At 43.7% G+C, this 23,846-nt stretch overlaps 1 protein-coding gene across 1 annotated transcript in view; it reads left to right on the top strand.

Moving 5' to 3' along the window:
- Window positions 1-23,846, top strand: part of INPP5A (inositol polyphosphate-5-phosphatase A) — a 247,016-nt gene that overhangs the window by 147,329 nt on the left and 75,841 nt on the right. The window contains 2 exon segments of the mRNA XM_086466868.1: window positions 798-850; window positions 8,235-8,354. Coding sequence (XP_086322994.1) covers window positions 798-850; window positions 8,235-8,354 — 173 coding nt within the window.

The raw sequence follows: 23,846 nt of genomic DNA, 5'->3' as shown, positions 1-23,846 counted from the left end.
TCTGGCACTTTATTTGTAATAAGGAGTTGCAGTCTTTTGCTGCAGAATCATTGGCATCATTATTTAGGCCTGTCTGGTACAATATTCATTACCAGAGAACATTAGCCTAGCCCCACATTCATTGTTAACAGTGAATAAATAGGATGCAGAATCATGTCTTTCTGTGGGAGGGTGTAATTTATGGCAGTGGCTTAGAAGTGGTGCTGAAAAAATCCTTTTGCTGTATCATAAGTGCCACATGTTGGCATGAGCTGATTTGTGGCTTTCTCGCGGACGTTGCCATTTTGATAAATGTAATGTTTTACCATTATTTAAATTCCCTTTAACTTTTATAGAAATATTGGGCGGGTTGGCTCAGCAGGAGAAATAGCTTTCTAGAAGATCTCATTCATTTTAATTTGATGTAAATCTCCGATGACATTTTACAGTTCAGGTAAAATTACAAAGAAGCCAAGACACTCGTGCATAGGCAGTAAGAATTTGCTGGTTTAGGCTAAGCATAAATACAGTTGTAAAGCTTTCCTAATTGGTTATCTTCCATCTATAAGCAACTACCAGGGCTTATGTGAATTTTACATGTAAGTTTATAACTGCTGCAGGACCACAAATGTAAATAGTTTCAGGATTTATGAGAGACAAAATGAGTATGTTTTCAAGGTACCTCAGTTGGTGTGTAGTGCTTATTAGTTGCAGTATATGGATGAACTTTGATTTATTTTGTTCTCTGTGTCAGTACATTTCACTTTCATAGTAATCCCTTACTTACGGTGACTGATTCTTGTTTGCTTACTTTTCAGTGCAAGTGGTCCAGAAAAGGTTTCATTCGAACAAGATGGTGTATTACTGATTGGTAAGTTGCGTCTTTGTTTCTGATTATGTGTATATTATGTATGTTTTTGTTAACAGCTATTTCAGAGAAGGTGTTCGTATGTATAGATTGGTCTATTCATAGAACAGGTTGGCTCCAAAACAGTTGCTTTGCTTTGTTATTTGTTGAACGCGTAATGCTCGGTAAGTTGTAATGATGCCTAACAAAATGTGATGTTAATACTGACACGTATGTGCAATTAGCGTGGGGTAATTCAGGTCATAGGCAGCCTCTGAATCAAGCATGACCAAAAAAGCTTGGCAGCTGTGACCAAGGCCACGGTGTGGGGCTACAGGCGTCCCGCACTGCTGCTCCCCGTCACGCCTGATACAGCCGAGGCTCTGCAGTGTCTCGCCTGGGTCAGCTACCTGTGCCCAGGTGTATGCAGCCCGCACCTCTGGGGTTCCGAGGAAAGAGATTGTTCCCTAGGAAGGCTGTAAGCCCGGTCCAGTTTCCACTGAAGTCAGTGGAGGGACCCTACTTCTAAGGAATGCAGCTTTTCAAAAACAGCCCCTACTGTATTCCTTTTAGTGGAACAGAACTTTTTCTTTGTCATATTCAGGCCAGCATTCCCATTTTAAACCCAAGGCATGGACCTGTTCTCTGTGAGGCTGCTTGTTTTCATCCTCGAGCAGAATAAAGCCCCTGGCAGCCCAGCGGTCAGTGGTAGGGTTTGATGGAGGGGCAGCAAGAGCAGGCAGCAGCCTCTCGTCTGTGCACGCGTAGGCTGCTGGGGAAACGTCCCACCGAGCAAGACTTAAGCTGAAGTTCAGGGTACCCTGGCTGTCACCAAAGCAGAGAGAGTTCCTCAGAAGATGTGTTGGGAAAATCTACACAAACAAACATTTTTTGCTTTTGGGATCATCCAGCAGCCTAAAGAAGTGGGGGCTGAGGAGAGCAGACAACTGCATGAAAACAGGTTGAACGTCATTATGGCGTTACGTGCTAGATCGCTGTCTCTGGAGGAAGCAGTGCCAACTAGTGCTGACAAGAGGTGTATCTCATGGCTGAAGCTATTACTGACTGTGTTTGAAAATGCTGTCTTTAATAACAGTAATAGTAGTAGTAGTAGTGTATGTTGGGGGAGCAGCTGATGGTGCAAAACACTATACCCGAGAGAGCTTGAGAATTTTCCATGTCTTCCCACAAGGAGAGCTCAATAAACTTCACAGGGTTCAGATTTCTCTAGTCCTACCTGGAAATCTGACCATACATTTTTACCATCTATTCATAATTTTGGTCTTTACTGCTTATTTACATTACGATCACCTGAACATATGTGAAGGTTCAACATTTTTTCCCTTCCTCCTGTGGTCGTTTCATGTCTTAAAACTCTAAGTTTGATTGCAAAGTCTGATAAATGTTCACACAGGCTGACTTGAATGCTGAACAGTGTTCTTGCTTGTTTGCATAGGCATGTTTATTAGATTAAGTTTGTGAAAAATGAAAAAGCAGCAGGTTTTCTCCTTTTACAGACTCGTGACCCAGAAATCAGGCAGGTAGCTATGGGATAATAGAGGTTTTTGTTGATTTTTCCAGCTCCATATGACATGGCATGTGATTCCAGCAGTAGAGATCTGCAGAAGCGGGTATTTAGCACCAGTTGCTAATCTGGCCTTTCCTCTGATAACATGACTTTTCCAGGTTCTGTCTTTCCTATCCTCTTGGATTTCCTCTTTGCAGAAAAAATAATGTGAATTCATTTTCAGGCCTTTCCAAGAAAAAAATACTCTTCAGAGGTAGATTTAAAGGAAATGTTTTCCTGCAGGTTGATACTAAAAAAGGATAGTTCTTGGAAGGAGCAGTCTGTAGGTGGATGTGCTGATCAGATAACACACTGTGCTTATGTTTCCTAGGAGTATAGTGGGAAGGGAGAGTGAGGAGGCTCACAGCTTTTTCTCATCTGTAGTGAGGTGAGATATGGTATTAGTTTCATGTCTGGAATAGTCTGAGGTTATGATCCACAGGATCTAAGAAGATCTCAAACGTTTCTAATGAGAAGTTGAAGGGGCAAGTTACTGTGAACAATTTCTGGAGAATGGAAGTGAAATATTATGGAAAATACAGAGGGTTAGAAAATACACCTGATTAGGTCTAAGCACATAATGCATCTGTAAGTGTTTAAATGCAGCCTTATGCATATGAACAAAGTTCTGGCCATTTTCATAATCATTACTGTTGATCTATGCGTTTCTACATGCTAATAGTTCAATAAAAATACAGCCAGGAGACTTGTTGTTAAGTTGTTAATGCTTCTGTGTGAATCCTTGAAGGCAGCTATTCATTTTCCCTGCCTAGGAAAACATCCTTACAGAATGTACCTCATGCCAAAACAGAGGGCTTCCAAAAACCTAAAGAAGGGACCTTAAAAGATTTCAGTGAACCATCCTCTTTTTCCTCCTCTGTGATTCAGTGATCTGCCCCCCTTGGGTTCCTGTGTGAATCCAGATGTTTCACATCCATTATTCTTCGTTAGCTTATCTTTGGTGTGAATGAAGAATTAAGGAATCCTGGGGCACTCAGAGATCTCATTTTAAGAAAAACCAAAAGGTAACTACATAACTACATGCACTTTTTTCCCTTTGTTTTTTTAGTACCTTGAATATAAGGGCAGGGGGGAGTGTAATCATTTCTGTTCCAATAGTTCCTAGTATTATTGTGTTAACAGGTGCAAGACAGTCCCTGAATGCATTACAGTCCTAAATACAGTTGGCATATATGGTTTGTGCTTGGTAGGGAGGATGGAGTGAGAATGCATTTATATAATGTAGATATGGCACCAACCTGGGAATATTTGCAAGTATATCAGAGGTCAGAATCAGCAATCAAAATTGCTTTGCTACTTTAGAGAAAGTAGGATTGCAAGATTAAAGTCAGGGAAGTGCAAAGCATTGCACTTCGAGAGGAGAATTCAAAAGCACAAATACAATGTTGGGAATAAGTGACTCATTACCCGTACTGTGGAAGAGAATCAAGGGAGAAGAAATGGAATGTGGTTCATTATTATCTTACTGAGATGTGTTAACAGATACATCATGTGAAGGACATGAAGGGGGGAAGGTATGGTAATTATTTAATTGAGTGCTGCCAAGGCCTTTGATAGAGTACTCTTCTTGTTCCGAGTGCTGTGCCTTAGGTAAGCTGGAAAAAGAACAGGAGATCTCATCCAGAATGGTAGGAGTACTTGAGTAGAGTTGAAAAAATTCAGTTCGCCACATCTGGGAGACTGGTTGCCATCTGTCTCCCCTGCAGAAAGGGCAGAAGGAAATCAGTTTCACTTGAGGAAAACAGGTACTATGATGAAAGTTTTCATTTAAGGACAGGGAAATGGTAGGTGGAAGGTCCTTCATTAGCAAGCGTTAAGAACAAGCAACTTTTAGGCAGATGGGGATGGATTATAGATTCCTTGACACAGGAGGTGAGTTTGTGCCATGAGGTTTCACTGTCCTGCAGGGATTCTTTCTGTTCATCCTTCAGACAGGCAGGAGTGGACCTCTCAAGCCATCATCTCCACATACTGATCATATATCTTAATAGGAAGGTTAGTGGGACTACTTCATCATCGCTGTGAGGTCATTCAGCAAGATACACTGTTCCCTGGGCCAAAAAAAACCCACCAGCATCTTTGGAAGAGGCCTTCATGCCGACTGCTTGGTCGCCTGGGTATCTGTCGTGCATTCGCTGGCTTGCCTGCCGTTACTTGCTGTGTCCACATCTGTCCCTGACTCCCTCACGACCTGGGGGATCTCCCTGTGCACAGCTGGGGGTTTCTGCTTGATTCCTCTCTCTGCCAGTCTGTTCCCACGTTCTCACTGGCAGGCTGCAAGCTCCTTTCTGAACATGAGGTATGTTTGCCTTCTCTGTAGGTTTTTATCCCCACACTGAATTCTCGTACAAGAGGTGTCTGTGCACAGGAGTAGTAGTGCAAAGTCAGTGTGATTTAGCCGTTTGTTCACATTTAAAACGCTCGGCTTCTGAAATGGGAAAAACTGGTTTTTAAATCTGAAATCCCAGGCGAGGTAGTACAGTCGGGTGGTGGGGCTGAGCTGTGGTTCACCTCATAAAGGGCTCTGAAAACTCACTAAATGGACCTTTCATTAGCCAAAAGGCCAAGGGAGGGGGAAGACACTGAGAGGACATTCAGTGGATTTTTCTGGGAAGGGGCAGCTTGAAATCCATAGGTGGCTCTGGGCTAAGCCCAAATGATGTTCATCAGTGAGAACATGTGTTTTATTGCTTTATCTAGTAGCACCTCTGCATCTAGCTTATCCTAAAATGGAGAACGCACGGGTTTGGAGCCCTTCACAAAGTCTCGGTTTGTGTCTGCAGCCTGTGAAGGTAAGAGCTGCCGAAAGGGGAGTAGCCACGAAATACACAGTGCCTGGAGGAGTGGCGCGTGGCTGAGGAGCATTTCTGTGGCCATCAGCATTTTTTAAGGGAGTCTCAGACAGGAAAACCAAGAACCCACACGTCTGTGAAGGGGAGCTGGTGGAGGTCCTTTGTCCATGGAGCATGCCTGAGCTGCCAAGGACAGGAACAGTTCTGAAGCATACTTGGGCAGAGAGCTTTAAACAGGTCTAGTATGACCACCCCCATCCTGCCTGAAAACGTCAGCAAGAGTGAACTTTTATTAGCGCTGTGGCAGTTTCATTTTGCCTCCATTCTTCCCATAACATCTTTTCTCATGTAAGTGCTGGCTGCTTTGGATCAGCTACAACCAATTTTCACCAGCATTTTTTCTGAGTGTGAGAATAAAGCATTTTAAATAGCCTTGTTTCTTATAACAGTTCTCTGGGGCAGACTTACCTCTACTCTGGTATGTAATTTCTGTTTCTTTGTCGTTTAGAAGAAGTTTAAAGAAATCTATTCAACTATACCCAGGAAATTTTTTACCCTTGTCAGTCCAGTGCCAGTGTAAGAATGATTATTAGTGTTCGTGGAACCTACCCAAAAAGTATTTTTGAAACACTAACTGAAAGTGTGCCCTCAAAGTGAAGTACAACAGCTTTTTTTTTGGCCCGTAGCAGCATTATGCGTGTAGGAGCTAGTGGGCACAGAACTTTCTGCAGGTGATGGAGGGACCTCCTTTCCAAAACACAACATTGTCAGTGCTATCCCTTAAGTATCCCTTTTGGAGCTTCTCAGGAGACAACTTTCCATCGGTGCCTCAAAGCGGTATGCAGGAATCCCTGCACAGACTGATGTGTTTGAGGGGGTTTTGTTAGAGGGATGGTGGGGGGGTGGTGTAGCTAAATCTGTGTGGAAAGAGTATTCCAGATTTTCTGGTTTCATTGTGATGCGCCATGTCCCATGACCGAAAGAGCTTAACAGCAAAGCAATGAGACGATAGTCTTTAAAAATGCAGACCTGGGCTCTAGGGCACAAAAAGCCACAAGCAGAGCAAATGTAAAGCAGAATGCCAGCTTGGCTGTTACAGCTGGATAGCTATCTGTTTGCCACCCAGACGTGTCCTGTCTGTCGGCAGTAGGAAGCCAGAGTTCAGAAAGACAGCCTGCCTTCCAGTGACTCCAGCCCGCTGGAAGTGACACCTCTTATGTGGTTAACGTAGGTGACAATAGGAAATACCTCTGTCTTGGCGTGTTTGTAACAGAAAATTCCTTCTGTGTGAAGGTTTTCTGCCACAGTGAAAAGTGGGATTGCGTGAAGTGGTTTGAGGTGCAAGAGGGTAGGTTTAGATTGGACATAAGGAGGGTATTTTTGTGGTGAGGCACTGGAGCAGACAAGCTGTGGCTGCTCCCTCCCTGGCAGTGCTCAAGGCCAGGCTGGATGGGGCTGGGAGCAGCCTGGTCTGGTGGGAGGTGTCCCTGCCCATGGCAGGGCGATGGGACTGGATGGTCTTTAGGGTCTTTTCCAACCCAAACCAGTCTGTGATTCTGTGATTTAGCTTTTATGTAAGGGAGGGGAAAAGAAGGTATTTCTGTTTCACAGGGGTTTGAAGTTGATTTTGTTAAGAAGGAACCTCAAGAATATCCCTATTTCTCTTGTCCTCAACTAAACCAAAATCCATAGATTTTTCATAGAAGCAATAGGATTCTTTTCAAAAATCTTTTCTGTCAGTCTTTGGCCATCCCACAAGGCAGATGCTGGGATGTTGTCCTGCGTGCTCCTCCTGGAGGACAGAGCTCCCAAAGCCAAGACAGCATTTACCCCTTGGGGTTGCTTCCTTCCAGGGTGCACTAGGAGACGCCAATGCAGTGGGCTTTGGCTGAGCCAGCCCGCAGCGAGGAGAATGGCTGCTGTCAGACCCCCCACCTCACTGCAGAGTAGCAAAGGATGAGTTAATACTCCTGTCTTTCAGCTTAGGCAGCAAAGCTGTGAAATTTCACAAATTTAACTGAGTTTCTGAGGCTGGCTCCTCGTCCAAGCCCAGTGAGGGGCAGCTGAGGGAACTGGGGTGTTCAGTCTGGAGAAGAGGAGGCTGAGGGGAGACCTCATCGCTCTCTGCAGCTGCCTGAGAGGGGGTTGGAGTGAGGTGGGGGTCGGTCTCTGCTCCCAGGTAACAAGCGATAGGACAAGAGGGAACGGCCTCAAGTTGTGCCAGGGGAGGTTTAGGTTGGACATGAGGAAAAGTTTCTTGACTGAAAGGGCTGTCAAGCACTGGAAGAGGCTGCCCAGGGCAGTGCTGGAGTCTCCATCCCTGGAGGTATTTAGCAGACATGTAGAGGTGGTGCTTGGGGACGTGGTTTAGTGGGACTGGTCAGTTCTGGGTTAACGGTTGAACTCGATGATCTTAAAGGTCTTTTCTGACCAAAATGATTCTCTGGTTCTGTGATCCCACGGGCACAGTCCGAGCAGCCTGTGTCTTCTTCCCGACTGGAAGTGGTGGGCGGTTTGACCACTGTTATCTTGGCATTCTCCACACAGGGACAGATGAGGAGTTGCAGTGATATGATTTAGACCTTAATGTCAGTAAAATTCTCCTGTCAATAGCTTTTTATTTTGTTCCTTGCACAGCCACAGTTCTACTGGGTACTTAGCCACAGCTATATCAACTTGAAGTTGTTTGTTTACACATTTAACTTTGTTTTAAAAATACTTTAGTGAGAGGGTACTGTCTGATTTCTGTGAATTGTAACTGACAAATAGCTTTTCATTTGCACGTTATATATACATTAAGCAAAAGCCTAGATACAATCTTACATGTAGATGGGTTATTGTAAGTTTGATGATAGTCTTTGACAATCTTCTGATGATGATAGCTTAATCTGCACAGTCTGTGTGAGTAAATATTACAGTAACGTAAGAGCGAATACAGTAAGTGTTATTATATTGAATGCTTTGCTGATGCAACAAATGGTTTTTTCTTTTATCCTGAATCACTTTATTTTTTTCCTTTTTGTCATAGTGCCTTTGACTTGGTAAACATTCATCTTTTCCATGATGCTTCCAATTTAATTGCTTGGGAAACAAGCCCATCGGTTTACTCAGGAATACGGCATAAGGCTCTTGGCTATGTACTTGATAGGTATGTATTAGCCTTTACTAGCCTCTTTCAATCTTCTGTGTTCATAAGCAGCGTATAAAAGATGTTTTAAAAGGCACACGCAGAAATGTAGAGATTTTTATTCTGTGAACTGAAAATGGTTACCTCTTACCAGTTTTCCAGACAGTGCCAATTACAGACCCATTTACAACACCTTTGAGCTAAATTACTGAGATTGGAGAATCTCTCTGAAGTCAGCGGAACTCTTAGAGTAGAAAGCAGGTTTATTTTTAATGTCTTAGTTAGATTAGCTTCTTTTTAGTCTGTATGGAGTCTAATAAAGCTGCCATTCAAGTATGTTTTCAGTTACAGAATAATAGAATAAATCCAAGTGGAAGTCTCTTATTCCTCCTCCTGCTCAGAGCAGGGCTGACTTCGACATCAGATTGGGTTGTTCAAGGCTTATCCAGTTGAGCTTCAAAAAGCTCCACACACGGTGATTCACAGCTTCTCTGGGCCACCCATTATTGGGTTTGACTGCCCTCACTGTGAAACTTTTCCTCCCTGATATCGGGTCAGAATTTCCCTCAAAGCAGTTTGTGCCCATCACCCCTCAACTTTTGGTGTGCATTCTGAGAACAGTCTGGCTCTGTCTTTCCTGTAACTACCAAATCGATAAAGCCAGCCACCAAATCCTCCCATAGCCATCTTTTCTGTAAACTGAGAAAACCCAGCTCTTTGAGCCTTTCCTCGCGAGTCACACGCTCCAGCCCCCTCAGCGTTAAACCCTGTGGTGTTTTAATCTCAGTAGCGGCTGAGTGCAGCAGGCAGCTAGTCTTTTCCAAGCAGCACACAGCATTTGAGGGCAGTCATCACTGTTATTTATAACGTCATGGTTTATGAGGGTGTTACAGATTGATCTGATCAGTGGTACAATACGGGGGATAGTCCCCAAAATACCCAACAATTTACAGCTGCCCTAATTAGCAGTTACAGTCAGAAAAAAAGGCCGCTTTTTCTTGAGTAAGAAAAGATTATTTGTGCATGGGCATACGCGTACTGGCAAAGCGAACAGGTATTTCTCTGATGAGGTACTGCTTGACTTCGTGTTTGCCTGAGAAATAGAGTTTTGAAGTGTCTCTTCAGAGCAGCTGTGGCTTACACTGTGATCTGTGGAGTAAGATGGTGCTCGAGACAAACTGCTTAGGCTGGAAACAATGAAAGCAGAGTCCTTCGTGTGATGTTCCCTGCCCCGGTCCCTGGCGTCCGGCAGAGGCTGCAGTGTGCCGAGGCTGCCGGCGCCCGCCAGGCTCCAGGAGCTCTCTGCAGCCAGGCGCGGGGCTGCCGCTGCCCTTCCGCACAGCGAAGCCTGGGCGGGGGTCGCTCAGCTGGTCCTTGCTGTGGGGCACCGCACTCTGCGGCGGGCGCTGAACCCCGTCCCAGCGCCCAGCACAGGCCAGCGGTGGGTGCCACGTCGGTGACCAGGGCTGACGCGTTGCGGCGCACTGAGGGTGGGAGAGCAAGTGCCTGGGGCTCGCGGGGAGGCTTTGCTCAACACAGCTTAGACCATGTTGAGGGGGCTGGGAGGAAGGACGGGGTCCGAGGTGTCTCTTGCTTCTGGCATTTGCTTGCAGCCCTCCCTGTGTTCAGCAAGCGCAGGTGAGGAATTCCCCACCAACACGTAACTGTTGACTCTCGTGACTCTCTGGCAGCAGCCTAGAAGTTAAAGACACTCCTGGGCCAGATTAAGTTACGTGTTGAAAAATACCTTTGCGTGTGCAGTGCTGTCATTTTTGCCTGTGTAGATTTTCACTGAAAAAGGCTCTGAAATGTGGAGTATAAACACCTTTTCAATCACATTCTATCCAAAGTTTTAATTCTTTCTGTAAGTTTCATCTTATTTAAAGACAGGCAGATATTTTAACAAAAGAGACTGCTTTTTCCACTACGTATAAAGAAGTGCTTTTCCTGTGCACCCCAGCAGAGGGCTAAGTAGGAATTTCTTCAAAATAGGCATTTATTTTCACTTTTGGGACTGATACAAGGATGAAGGGGAAAAAGCCAATATGTCTTCACTTTTTGTAGAGCTTGTAAAACCTCTTCAAATCGTTGGAAGACACTGGAGGCACTTGGAAGGTTTGCAGATAGGTAGCATGCAGTGGTCTATAACAGATCCCTTATTTAGGGGACAGAGACGCAGTAAGATCAGGATCTACTCACAGCGCAGTATGAGACACAGATCTCTGAGTTGTGTTACATAGAGCAGTGTGGGAAAGGCCTGTTTTTATTTAGTTTTTTCTTGACTCCGTTCATCTCCTCTCCTTTTCTTACGCTTTGCATGAGGGAACTTTAGCAAACCTGTATAAACCTTTTGCATTATTTATTGCACACTTGTTTACAGCATACAGTGTGCTTCATTAGCTAATTTTGGCTTTGGACCTCCCACGATGCTCTGGCAGGGGTAAGGTAATAAGACTGTAGTATTAGTGTCAGCCGTGGGTCAGAGATGTCATGATGGTATATCATTAAAATGTGACACTGCCAAAACCTGCCCCAACTCCCCTGTCCTCAGAAAAGAAAACCTTCGATTTTAGGTTGCACACTACTCCTGTGAGCTTGCATTCAGATGAATTGTTCATTTTGAGAGAGCAGCCAGCCGCAGATCCGGACCTCCATAGTGAAATGATGGGCTGACTCGCACAAAAGGGGAGTTCTGTAAGAGCAGTGAATAATGGGAAACCCCTTTCATCGGCATTGCTAACCTTTTGGCAGCCACCAGCAAACTCTATTCTGATCTGCTGATTGGGGAGGACAATACACTGAAGCTCACTTTGAATGAATGCTACCACCAACAGTGTCCCTATTCAGAGGGTTTTGGGAACCATCTTTGACCATTGTCTGCCATCACTCCTTCAGACAGTAGGAAAAGGGAAAGTGAGAGCGTCTATAGGGGGAAAAGTACTTCTTTTCTTGGCTTTAATCTCTCTTTAAAGCTTCATAGATCTACATTTCCAGCTGAGCTACTGGAACTATGCAGTGTCAGATAAATACAGAAGAGAGAGGTTTCAAGCTGAGCTTTTAAATCCCCTTATCTGCATGAACTAATAATGCAGATTTAGTGGTGTTAAAAACAGAGACTGATAAGTCTTTTCCTTTAAAGCCTTTAAACTGCTAAAGAGCATTTAACAGCAATGCAGTTCAAACCTAGTGAACAATGCTGAGAAGGAAAACAGTTTAATGAGCTAAACCTTCACTGAATGAAACAGAAACACCTTCTCACAGTTGATTTAGGTCACTGTGGGAGTAAGTGAAAGCACAGTTCTGTTCCCGCTGCATCTTCATAAACATGAGTTAAGGACAGCCTTTTCATGTAAGGTAAAAGCTATCACAGGAGTTCGAAACAGAAAAGAGTTTGCAAATAAAGCTCAAATGAATTAGTTTAACTGTTAAAATCATCGGGGAAGTTGTTTTCCCCAAAGCTGTTTTAACTCCAAGGTTTTACACAGAGGCACGAAGCTGCACAAGAACTCTAAATCAGTGAGGAGGGGAGGGGTTGAGGGGAAAAAACAAAGGAAAAAGTGTCAGGCAAATTATTTAAAGTTGCTGCTAAAAGTTTTCTGCTGAGGGAATCTGTTAATAATCGTAATAACCTGTTCTGGAGGTAGAAAGGTTTGATCTTACAGTGGTGTTCTGAAGTGATTTACCTTTAATAATATTAAAAATTAATTATATAGCAAGGAGGATGCTTCTAAAGACAGCTAGCTGGTGTATGCTAAGCCAGATTGTTTTTAGCATTTGCCATGTAGCCAGCGTGAAGCAAATGTGGCTTTTCAGATAGGGCTTGAGACAAACTCTTTAAAGACTAAGAAAGTTGGAATTGCACTGGTGTTAGTATTTGCTTGTATATTTACAAATATATACACAGTGTAGGTGTAGAAAATTGGGGTATGTAGTGAGTCTTTGTCAGCGCTGATGTAAACCCAAACTCAGTTTCCAGAAGTCGATTACGTTGTTCCAGATAGATGCAGACACAGTCAAAACTGAATTTGCTTTATAAATGAGACTAAGAACACGTGCTTTATATTTTGTGAGATAAAAAAAATTCTTCCAGGCCCATTTTGGATAAATCCCATGTACAATTAGCCATCTTTGCATAATACTTGCATTTTGGTTTTTTCCAAAGTTGGAGGGTTTAAGCTGTGCATGACAGTAAGAAAGGAAATGTAGTTTACATTTTAGTTTAGCCTTTCGTACATCTGCTGTAATTAATGCTTGTGCATATATCCTACTAATTAGTCATATTGGCGTATTAGTCCTGTCCTTTAGACACTTGCTGGGGAAACATGTCTACTGAATTTAACAGCCCGGCTAGGGAATGGGTAGAAGCTGTAGGACGGGGTCCTTTAAAAGTGTTAGAAGAGAGTATGCGAAGGAGAAGGACGTGAGATGTTAGCCTGATACTGTGGTTCTTGGTGTGCGAGGCATTTAAACTTCCTGAAATTATCTAGAGCATTCAGATCCATAAAATGAATGTGGTTTTTTTTTTGAAGGAAGTGACAGTGCTCTTCTGTTTTCCTATTGAAATGTTCCCTGGCCTAGTTCAACAGAAACATTTTTACATTACAACTGTGAAATCTTGGCATAAAGCTCCCCTTTGTGCCCTTCATTATTTTCTCACAAATATAGTCCATTGTCACATAGCTGAAGTTAATTTGATCAACATTGGGACATTTAACTTTTATGTCCGGTCAAAGGAGCTGTTTCATGCTCATTTTGGGTATTCAAAAGAAATGATTGCCAGAAAAATAATGTTACTATTAACAATTCAGAGCAATTAGTTTCCCAGGGAGAGGCGATGTGATGCACCGGCTCCACACAACTATTCTTTGTCATTTTATGGATGCTCATCAGTCAACTGTCACATCTTCTCAAAGACCCCTCCAATCTAAATGTTTCTCTTTGGGCTTTTCCCAGAACTAGCAGCTGAATGAGCAAAAGAAAAGCCACTTAGTTTCTAGGCAAAGGCAAACTTCGCTCTAAAGATCTGGGTCATTTGAGAAGATCCTAGGAGTAGCTCGCTTTTGGCGGGGGGGTGGTGGGGTGGTGGTGTATTTTATTTTATTTTATTTATTTTTTGCAACAGTGATTTTAACGTCAAGTGAAAACTCTCTGTGATCATGTGCCTTCAAAAGTTTTGCGAAATTTCTGTGTATTTGGATAGAATGCATTCCCAGGGCAAATAAACCTTCCATCCAAATGTCTTCTAACAAAGGTTTAAAACCCTAGATCACATTCCAAAAGACAGCTTTTCATTAAACACCCTGAGGCTCATCTCATTAATATTCAGCCATCTCCCCCTTTAAACTGAGGTTAAGTGCTCTCAAAATTAGCGTGTTTGTATAATATGCTCTTTAAAGAGTAAATCCAGCAAAATTGTCTTGTTACTTTCAGCCTGTCAAATACAGTCAGACACTTTTTCCTTGCTTCTTGTTTTTCTGCCGGCTCGAGCTTTTGCATGTTTGGTGCAGTTGTCAAAAATGTAATTGTACGTCCTTCCTGTTCACACAAACACCTTTTGGATTTTATTTAGGTTATATTTTTAGCAGAAAAATAATTTTGTACTTGTATGCATTGTCATGGAAAATATACATTATTATAATTTTAAGGAACAATAAATGCATTTCCACACCAAGTGGATGACGACTGCTGATAGCCCTAGTCAGTAATTCTGCCCTTACTCTTTTTTTTTCACCATTTGGGGCTCTTTTTTTTTTTTTTTTTTTTCTTTTTGGCATTAGTTAGTAGCTGAACAAGTTACTAATAAATTTGCAGCATTTATTATTGAAATTGTAAATTAAAGATGTTTTTTCTCTCATGATAAAAAGAAAACTTATAAACAATAGCGGGTTGGGAGGCCAAGGTCTGGCTGGAGAATCAGCAATCCAAAATCCAGACCTTTAAGGACTTGCAGGCGTCTCACAGAAAGGTGTCACTTAAGAAAATAATCATGTGGATACACAAAGTCACTCTTCCCTTTGTCTGCCCGGCGCGAACAGGATTGTGGTGCGCTCGGAAGAAGCTCTGAGGTTTCCTGGAGGGGCTTTCGGCAGTGCTCACAAAGCCGCCCCGCCGTCCCGTGGCGTGGGCGCAGGAAGGGATCGCTGCCCCTGCTTGTGAGCTGGGGCCGCTTCTAGCAGCACTCCCCAAGCGTCCACCTCACCTTCCATAAGGGCTTTGCTCCTTTTAACTGACGTTCCGGCAGTAGGTTCTCCCGGAGCTGCCCCAGATGGCTACCGCCTCTTTCTGGCGGTGTGTAACTGAGGTAGCTGCAGGCTAGGTTGGACGTCTTGTACAAAAACACTGCCCCCGGGCACATTGGTGTAGTTAAACACAGACAGCTGAAGAACAGAGAGAATGCCTCTTAAAAAAGAAAGGGCGGCAAATAACTTGTTGCCTGCTTGGTTTTGCCTGAAAATGGCTTTGTATGAGAATGTGCAGAGTGCATCACATTCTCGTGGAATTATATTTATCTTTTTACTGTATTTTGTTCCTTAGAGAGTCTGGAGCTAGATAAAGAGCAGTCATTAATGTCCAGCTAAAGGTGACACTCACATCAGCATTCATTGTGGTTTGTGTCTTTTGAAATGTTCTATCGTATAGCCATATAATCTTCCAGGACAGCCATGATTCAATTAAAAAGAATCTATATGGGCTGTTGATCCAATTTCTATTCATTTGCAGAGAAATGAAAATAAATTGCTATTGTGATTTCATTTACAGTGCTCACTGTAAGATGATGCCATGAGCTGGTCGTTATAAAACGGAGAAATGGTTGGAAGAGCTCCATTCTGCTGCTGTTTGAGTCTGTGGGCTCTCAGTGAATAACTGTCTTTCAACGTTTTCACTCCCGTAGGAGGGCAGGATCGCTGTGCGAGGAGGTTGTTGTCTTTGAGTCTTGCAGTCAGTGTCCTGGAAAGACACACGTTGTCCCTAGCAGGAGCATAAGCAGGGGCAAGTGACAGCATTTCTAGCCCCTTGTCTGTCTGTGAAAGCGCTGAAGTAGTTGTAGGCAGGCTTGGCAGACGTTCTTCATGGACTGGCGGGTAAATGGCTGTAACTGCCTCACCTTTTGTGAAAGCTTCTTTATCTGTCTTCCATCAGTGTGGGGTTTAAAAAGCAGCTAGGCTGGTCCAGTTTCTCACTCCAACAAGGAAAGTGGTCCTGCTGTCTCTGTATCCACCAGAATTTGCTTTGTTCAAACCTAATGTTGACAGCTCTGATTTTTTTAATCTGTGTGCTCTTTGGAAAGAGAGGGCTTTTTCCCTTCTCTTTAGCACTTCAAATGTTTCTGTCACGTCACCCCTCGTTTGTTCCCTCTCTTAGCTCGGTAGTCCGCTGTAGTGCGATTTTCAAAGGGATAAATGCCCAAGCTAACAAGTATGTAAAATTTGTGGCTAGTTAGCTTTCCTCAGCATCGAGCATTTTTTAGTCCTTTGCAAGCAAAGTCTTTCTGTGTGTCTAGTAATTTGCACTACCCTTTTCTCGAAGTGGTTGGGTTTATGTGTAATCCTCAGCCCCCCTGAGCCTGCTGTGTCCCCAGCAAGGCGACAGAGGCGTGCGGGTTTCCATGGCTAGCAGCGCACTGTGGCGTGACATGGCCAGTGTCCTGTCACCTTCGCTGTCGCCTTGGCCCACGCGGCCGTAGGCAGGAGGTCGGGCTGGGAAGGGCGTTTGTCGCCATCCTGGCAAGAGAGGAGTCTGGCAGGGTGTGTTAGCGTCCTGCCACTGTTCCCACTGGTGAGCTGGTGCGGACATGCAGTGCCTCTGCTCTGACATACAGTGCTTCTGCTCTGAGTTTTTCTAGATTTGTCACAAAAAATACTTTTCCCAGCCTTAATGAGTTAATGGATCAGTGTCCTCGTGCCGCATGTCCTGGTTATTTTGTGGCTTGCAGTTTGCACTTTGACACTAAGGGAACACAGGATTTTTGCTTGGCTCCCCCACACCGAAGCCCTGCAGAACAGTGAGCAAGAAGTGCAATGTCTCAGTCTTCAGGCAGATGGAGATATGGCAGGTACCTGCTGCTGCTTGTGACCAAGTGTTACCAACAGAGAGGAGTTCCAGAAGTTTCATGGGAGAATTTTCATCTTCCACAATAAAGTAAAGGAAGGTTCAAAAAGACGTGCAATTTCTCTGGTTTGTTCTTATTGTTTTCTCTTACATCAGATGAAGAGCAGGAAAATTTCTTTGTAACATAACAGCGGTGGCATAGCATTGTATTCTCCTGTAGCAAAATTGACAAGTACTTACATCATTATACATGGCTGCTATTTCATTAGGCGAATGTCAGTGTCAGGTAAGATCATGGTTTTGTCAATATAATGAAAATACCAGTCAAGTGAGGAAAAAGTCACAATTTTCCAGCTCTAAAAATTGATTTTTATTGCTCTTCTTGTAATCCTTTCTTTGGATTAAGTATTTATTATTGATGTGGTCTTTCTTTTAATCTTAATAGCTGCTGACATGGTAATTAATTTAAAAATACAACATTTTTGCCCAAATGGCACTATATTGAAATTAAAAGTGAACATCACATATTAGTTAAACAGCCCTGGCAAATGTCTTGAGTGCTAAGATGATTGCCTAAGCTTCTTGACAATTCCCTTCATCTTGCTGTGTGCTGCTTGACCTTTTGAGATGTTTTGGTGTTATTAATAGGTTTTAGCTATTATATCAGAAAGAACAAGGCACAAAAATATGATGAACTTTATCTCTTTAATGACAGCGCCACAGCACCTTAGGCATGCCAATGAAGGCATTTACATCATGTCTTTTGAGGCACACTTAGACAGTCACCAGGTAACTTTCGTTCAGAATTGATGGGGATTTTTCTGGAATTTGTCTCTAACTGTATATCCGAGAATGCAGAGTGGCACGAGCTGAGCTCTGACGGTGCTGCAGAAGGGAGGCGATACGCAGAAGAGATGGCAGGGTTCTGTTCCAAAGCTGTCTCTAAAACCTCTGCAGGAGGTGGATACCCCGCAGACCAGTTCTTGAGGTGCAGGTGTGCAAGCTGATCTCTTTGACTAAAACTTGTAAAGGAAAAGGTAACGAGGATAGGAACAGCAGAAATCTGAAAGGCCACACGGCAATCCTGTGTTAGTTTTGCATGAGCCAGGACCCAACATTTCCATTCCGTTGATCTTAAGTTCCTTGAGATGGCTGTGGTAGAAGGCAGGTTTTGCTGTCGTCGTTCCTTGACTTTCCACCAGAAGTCACTGCAGGAGTTGTTATTACCTCCGGCATTATGGACCTGGGGAAAGGAAGGTGCGTCCAACCCTCTTACCTACCCGTAGGTCGCCTGCTGCCGCCCTGCTAGCTCTTGGGTCCCACTGGTGGGATGATCAAGTCACTTTCTAGCTTTTAATTTTTTTACCCCTTGCTAAACATTCCTCTTTGGGGTAAGGTTCTCTCTGGACGAGGAGGCGTGCCTTGAGCAAGGGTGCCCGGGCCCTGCCGGCTCTGTCCGGAGGGCGCTCCTGAACACTTCCCTGGTCGCCGGAGACGCGGAAAGGTTTTACCATCCTGCGCAGAGAGCAGGCCAGCCTTGCTCATGCTGAGTTCAGATCAGAACAGAGCCTGGGTTCAGAGCTCTGCTCAGGTCAACAGTGAACACGGTCAGCAGTTCAACCGGAGGAACGACTGCCACACCGAGCCGGAGCTGTCCTCTCCTCTCTGCCTCGGTCATGGTGGTTTTCCTGTGCCTTTCCTTAGGAGAGGACATTCCATACAGGCAGTCGCGTTCTCTGTGAGAGCAGCTTTTGTACCTTCAATTCCTCTGCACGGATAATGTGCAAAAACAGAGCCTGGGAAGGTGACATCTTACCCCAGAAGTTGTGTGAGGAATACGGAAGTGCTCATATTAGCTAGTATTAACTTAAACACATTTAGTTATTATAAAAATTTGTTCACTGAATAAAATATGGCTTGACCTCTGGATTGTTTCTTCCCAAGAAACGTGACAGTGTCCCTCCTTCTCCTCCATTCAGCCTGCTTGGCAGAGCTGCAAGTTTTTTGTTTTGTTTTGTTATGTTATTGTTGTGTTGGAAAAAAAAACAACAAAAAAACCCTCAAGCCCCTCTTTTCAGCGGTGTCAAGTTAGGATGAATTGGCCAAGGAGGCATGTTTATAGACTGTGTGAAGAACTTTGTCTTTGTGTGGGAATGCTGGTGACACTGGTATGGCTTGCCTGAATGAACTGCGATGACGCGGCTAATAAGGTGTCCTGCTGGGCACTGCAGCAGCCTTTCTCAGACCTCCCACTTAATGCCATTCAGCTCCAGCTCAGTGTAGCTAATTTTTCCCATTCCCTCAATTCTTTAGGCCTCCTTACAAACAGAAAAGTCAACTTTCACACCGAGGAGAAGATAAGTGCTTTAGGAAATAATCGTGTAAACAGAATGTTACCTTCTGACCTGATGCTGATACCTTGGTCTGGGACAAAACCCAGCTGGCTATTGCATTAGACATGGCTATTAAAGGAATAATGCTGCTGATCCTCCTTACAAAGTGCCCTGAGAAATGGTTTAGCCAAATCGCAGTGCCTCTTGTCACACTGAATCATGTTCAGCTGCTCTCTTCCATGACCAAATTGCTGATATTTAGCCACTTCCTTGTCTTCTCCTTTCTTGCGGCAGTATGGGAGGGGGATAAGTATGAAAGCAAGGGAAAGTCAGTCAGGTTTCTGATTGCCCTATTATTTTCTGCCTGAATTTCAGTGCTTTGAGATGTATATACAGTACACCATGTAGCTTTTATAAAAGAGGGTGCATTTCATATAGCATCTTTAATTGTAACTACTGTAACGAGTACTTTAAAGTAAATTATGAAGGGATTTCAGCGATTCCAATAACATGGAATTGTTCATTTTAAGATTGTACTAAGCGATTCCTCTTGGTGTTCTGTGTAGAGACTAAAATTAATAACTACTCCCAGATTTCCAGCAGTATCGAGAAGAGGAACCTCTGCCTCTTACTCATTTAGTCTTGGTAGGAATGTGGCATCCAGATCCCCCAGCTGGCTTTTAAAAAACTTACCTTTCACCATCCGTTGAGCTGACACTGCCACCCAGACTGAGAGGTCTGTCTTTACGTCAAAGCAATTTGACATATCCAAGGCTCCAAGACCAAACCCTGAGCATTTGCTTCAACTGTGGCATTTGTTTGACTTCTCTTTAGATTTGGCTGTCACACAGGTCTGGCCAGCCCCTGCTCTGGGCTGTGGGTAGTGTTTCGTCACAGGCAGGCTGGTCTAGCTCAAGCTATTTGGTGTCATAGCTCAGAGGGTTTCAGAGGTCTCATAATTCTCCTGATATTATTAGAATAACAGAGAGTTTTTGTCACAGGTCTTTGGAAAATGTGTCAGGGGGCTGCCATGCTGAAAAGCACTGGTGAGTGGAGGTCGTTTTGCTAGAAATCTTACCGACACAGCAGAGCAAGGACACTTCCAGTGCAGACACAGTAACTTCTTTCTGGGTTTGTAGAGCAGTTGCTGCTATCCACTGGGAGGCAACCTGCAGTCATAAGACCAAAATAAGAATTAAGTGTATTTATTTTGTAGGAAAGAAATTGCTATAGTAATTCAACATGAATTTGCACTCTTACAAGTTTACCCCTTAAAAAAAGTGTGAACCATGGATCTGACTCATCACAACGTTTAAGCGTGTGACTAAGTTTCACTGTAAACTTTACTTGAAGGTTACAATTGCTTGCGTGTGTCCTCCTTCTACTGTCCTGTCATGCCTAAAAAGCTGTTCAGATCTATTTCAGAGAGTATTTGGGGTCTGCCTCTTCTCAAAATACAACAAAATTTGAAAAGAACCAGAGAATAACCTGACCAGTCCAGAAGACTTTCAGTGCAGAGCCATCAGTTAAAAATGTAGAATTAGTTTGAAACTGGCAAAATAATGAAGGTAAAGTGTTCCAAGTGTGAAGAATCTAGTACTTGTGATTGTGGAACAAGTAGGAGAGAAATCATCTATGGCATTTATATTTGTGTGCTTTAAACTTTAGCAAGGTCATCAATAAACCCAGTCATAAGCCTGCGTTTTTTCCAGTGGTTCTTATTTGCTGTATTGAATTTGTTATTTTGATTTCCAAAATGTGCAGAAGTAAAAGATATTTCTTTGGTATGTTCTAAGTGCAAATAAACTTTTTTCTCATAAGCAATACTTACTGGAGCAAGAAAAAGGATTAGAAGAGTGAATGTTCCCTTTTTGAATGGAGGACTTCTCTTTCTGGAAAGGAAGGGCTGTAATCTGTTTGAAAAGTTTTCTGGTTTATTGGTGTCCAAGGTGTGGGTGCATCCTGATTGCCTATCGTCTCTTGATGGCCCTGTGTAGGTCACAACGAGCAGCACAGCTAGTTAAGGCATTGGTGATCTTTTGTTTGCTCTTGCATGTAGAGTTGTGGAAGTGAAATGTTTGTAGCTTCTCTACAGTCATGAAATTTTTATCTGAGTCACCTGTTTTGTCACAAGCTCTTTAGAAAATTGTACAGGAAAGAACAGAGTCTTGAAGAATGTTGAAGTCCTTGGGGATAACCTGGTAGTCAGCAAGTGCAAGTTAAAGGAAATGGCAGTAGGTCTTCTCGCTAAAAATGTAAGATTAATGCTGAGGACGTAGGTTGACTGCTCTCTTTTTATATGATTCAGATTTATCACTCTGTTGACTGATTCACGGCAACAATTTTAAAGGATTATTTGATTCATGGTTAAAGGAAGGGTATTATTGTAGAAACAAATAGCTAAGTGGAATAACGCGCATGTCGAGGCCTTCCTAGTTCATTTGCAAGCGCTTGTCCTTGTTGAAGACAAAATTGCCTTCTGAGTTCTCATTTACCTGTATGCATGATGAACTATATAGATTTGTGCCTTACAGCATGGAAACAAGAGGAGTGGAACACTTTTGTTTACCTCTTGCTCCAGGCCTAACACCTCCACTGTGTCCCCTTGGTCCTGGCGAGACTCGCTGTGGTTTGCAGTACTTGGTTTCTGTCCGAGTCCCTCCAGGACTGGATGTTTTTCCTGCGTGCCCCTGGGGGAGGAAGTGTTGCTGTACTCTTCCTTACGGACATCTCCTTTGCTAACTTGGAGTCTGATTCTAAAAACACCATCAAGAAGATTACTTCCTGTGCCATGATTCAGTGCAGTTGTAGGCACCAGCAAGTGTTTCAAAATAGAGCCATCAGAGTACCAAATTGCTGAAATAATTCTAAGATTTGGGAACTCTTGAACTAATAATAAGTTCCAATGGCAAGGACGGTAGGTTACATACATGTCTTAAGTTGAGTCGTTTAAAGCATATTTTATTGTTAGGTATCCCAGATCACTTAATAAGCACATAAATGTGTGTATCCCTTGCTGTGCCACTGTTGGTAATTTTACTGTACACCTACATTTCTCCACCTCTGAAAAGGAGATATGTCAGAAGCCACTTAAAGCATCGTTCTTGAGAAGTAACATTTGGACTATGTTGCTTCAGTCTGCTGTGAGACACTCTTTCTAAAATGTCCAGTAAGACAAACTACAAGGGGTGCAACTGGTTAAAATTATCCATTTTCAAGCTGGCATTGATTTCTATGCAAATCATGTTTAAATCGGGTAATGTTCAAGACTATGAAATGACTGAATTTTAATTAATTGATCAGAAGCAGACTAATCAGCTGTTGTGTTCATCAGTTAGGAGACATTTTAACTGGCTATTTTTGGAATAGTCTGTTTATTTGGAAAATCCATCTTTGCATAATACAATCACAGGCATCATTCTCATAATACCAATTTGTTTTAAGAGGCCTTCTCTAGACCTTGATGTCATTCCTGCAATATCTGTCATTTCTTTGTCAGCAGTAAATGGCAATGAGCAAAGCCAAAACTAAGATATGAATCAGGGAAGTTGGCAAAGCAAAATCGGTTTTTCTTATGTATAAGTTGCATATCAGATTTTGCAGTGATAGTGTTAGCAAATTGTGGTAATGTAAATGGTTTAACTTTTAAGTTCTCATTTTCCTTTAACATGCCACGAGGACACTAATCAAACTAATGTTATGTGCAGGTCAAGAGTGACAGGTTTTTCTCAGTGCTTGCTGGGAGCTGACAGCAGGCAGTATTTATTAACAGTACCTGCAATAATTTGTCAGCTGAATGGAGGATTTGGAAATTTTCGTATCAGAAAAGGATAAGATTCTGCATCAAACGATCACTACCTGTTGACCCTGGCTGGATGCTCGGTGCCCACCAAAGCCACTCTATCACCCCCCTCTTCAGCTGGGTGAACATACAACGAAAGGCTGGTGGGTCAAGATAAGGACAGGGAGATCACTCCGCGGTTACCGTCACAGGCAAAACAGACCTGACTTGGGGAAATCGGTTTAATTTATTACCAATCAAATCAGAGACAGATAATGGGAAAATCAGAGTCTTAAAACACCTTCTCCCCCCACCCTCACCCCCTTCTTTCGTTCTTAACTTTATTCCCAATTTCTCTACCTGCTCCCCGCACTGAGCGGCACAGAGGGATGGGCAATGGGGGTTGGGGTCAGTTCATCACACTGGTTTTGCCGCTCCTCCCTCCTCAGGGGGAGGACTCCTCACACTGTTCCCCTGCTCCAGCGTGGGTCCCTTCCACGCAGTGCAGCCCCTCAGGACCAGACTGCTCCAGCGTGGGTCCCCTGCCGGGTCACAAGTCCCAGCAGAAAACCTGCTCCAGCCAGGGCTCCTCTCTCCACGGGGCCACAGGTCCTGCCAGGAGCCTGCTCCAGCGTGGGCTTCCCGTGGGGTCACAGCCTCCTTTGGGTGCATCCACCTGCTGCAGCGTGGGGTCCTCCACAGGCTGCAGGGGCACAGCCTGCCTCACCGTGGTCTTCAGTAGGGGCTGCAGGGGAATCTCTGCTCTGGTGCCTGGAGCACCTCCTGCCCCTGCTCCTTCACTGACCTTGGTGTCTGCAGGGCTGTTCCTCTCACAGATTCTCACTCCTCTCTGGCTGCAATTTCTCCTGCGCAGGAACTTTTTCCCCCTCTTAAATCTGTTATCCCAGAGGTGCTGCTGCTGTCGCTGCTGGGCTCGGCCTTGGCCAGCGGCGGGTCCGTCCAGGAGCCGGCTGCATTGGTGCTGTCAGATGTGGGGGAAGGTTCTTCTCACAGAAGCCACCCCTGTAGCCCCGCACTACCAAAACCTTACCACACAAACCCAATACACTACCTTAGGTCCAATGCACATTAATTGTTCAGTAGAATAATATTCCTTACCTAATAGATTGCAGTTGACTAAAAATGTGAGCTGTTTTTCAGAGGAGAAGCATGTACCTCACTGTAAGTCCAGTGTTGTGTCTGTCTCTATGGCTGTGAAAGGTCTAAATGGATGTAATGTATTAAAACTTTTAAAGTCATGTGAAATGAATGCCTCTTGGCTGGGCAGCGTTGTTCCAGGAAGCCTACTTACTGTGCGTTACTTTATAATCCTTTACCTAGCTATACAGG

Source organism: Leptosomus discolor, chromosome 6 (genome assembly GCF_034619465.1).
Source record: "Leptosomus discolor isolate bLepDis1 chromosome 6, bLepDis1.hap2, whole genome shotgun sequence".
NCBI classification, from domain to species: domain Eukaryota; kingdom Metazoa; phylum Chordata; class Aves; order Leptosomiformes; family Leptosomidae; genus Leptosomus; species Leptosomus discolor.
Note: the sequence above shows the minus strand (reverse complement) of the source record. Positions and strands in the feature narration are given on the sequence as shown.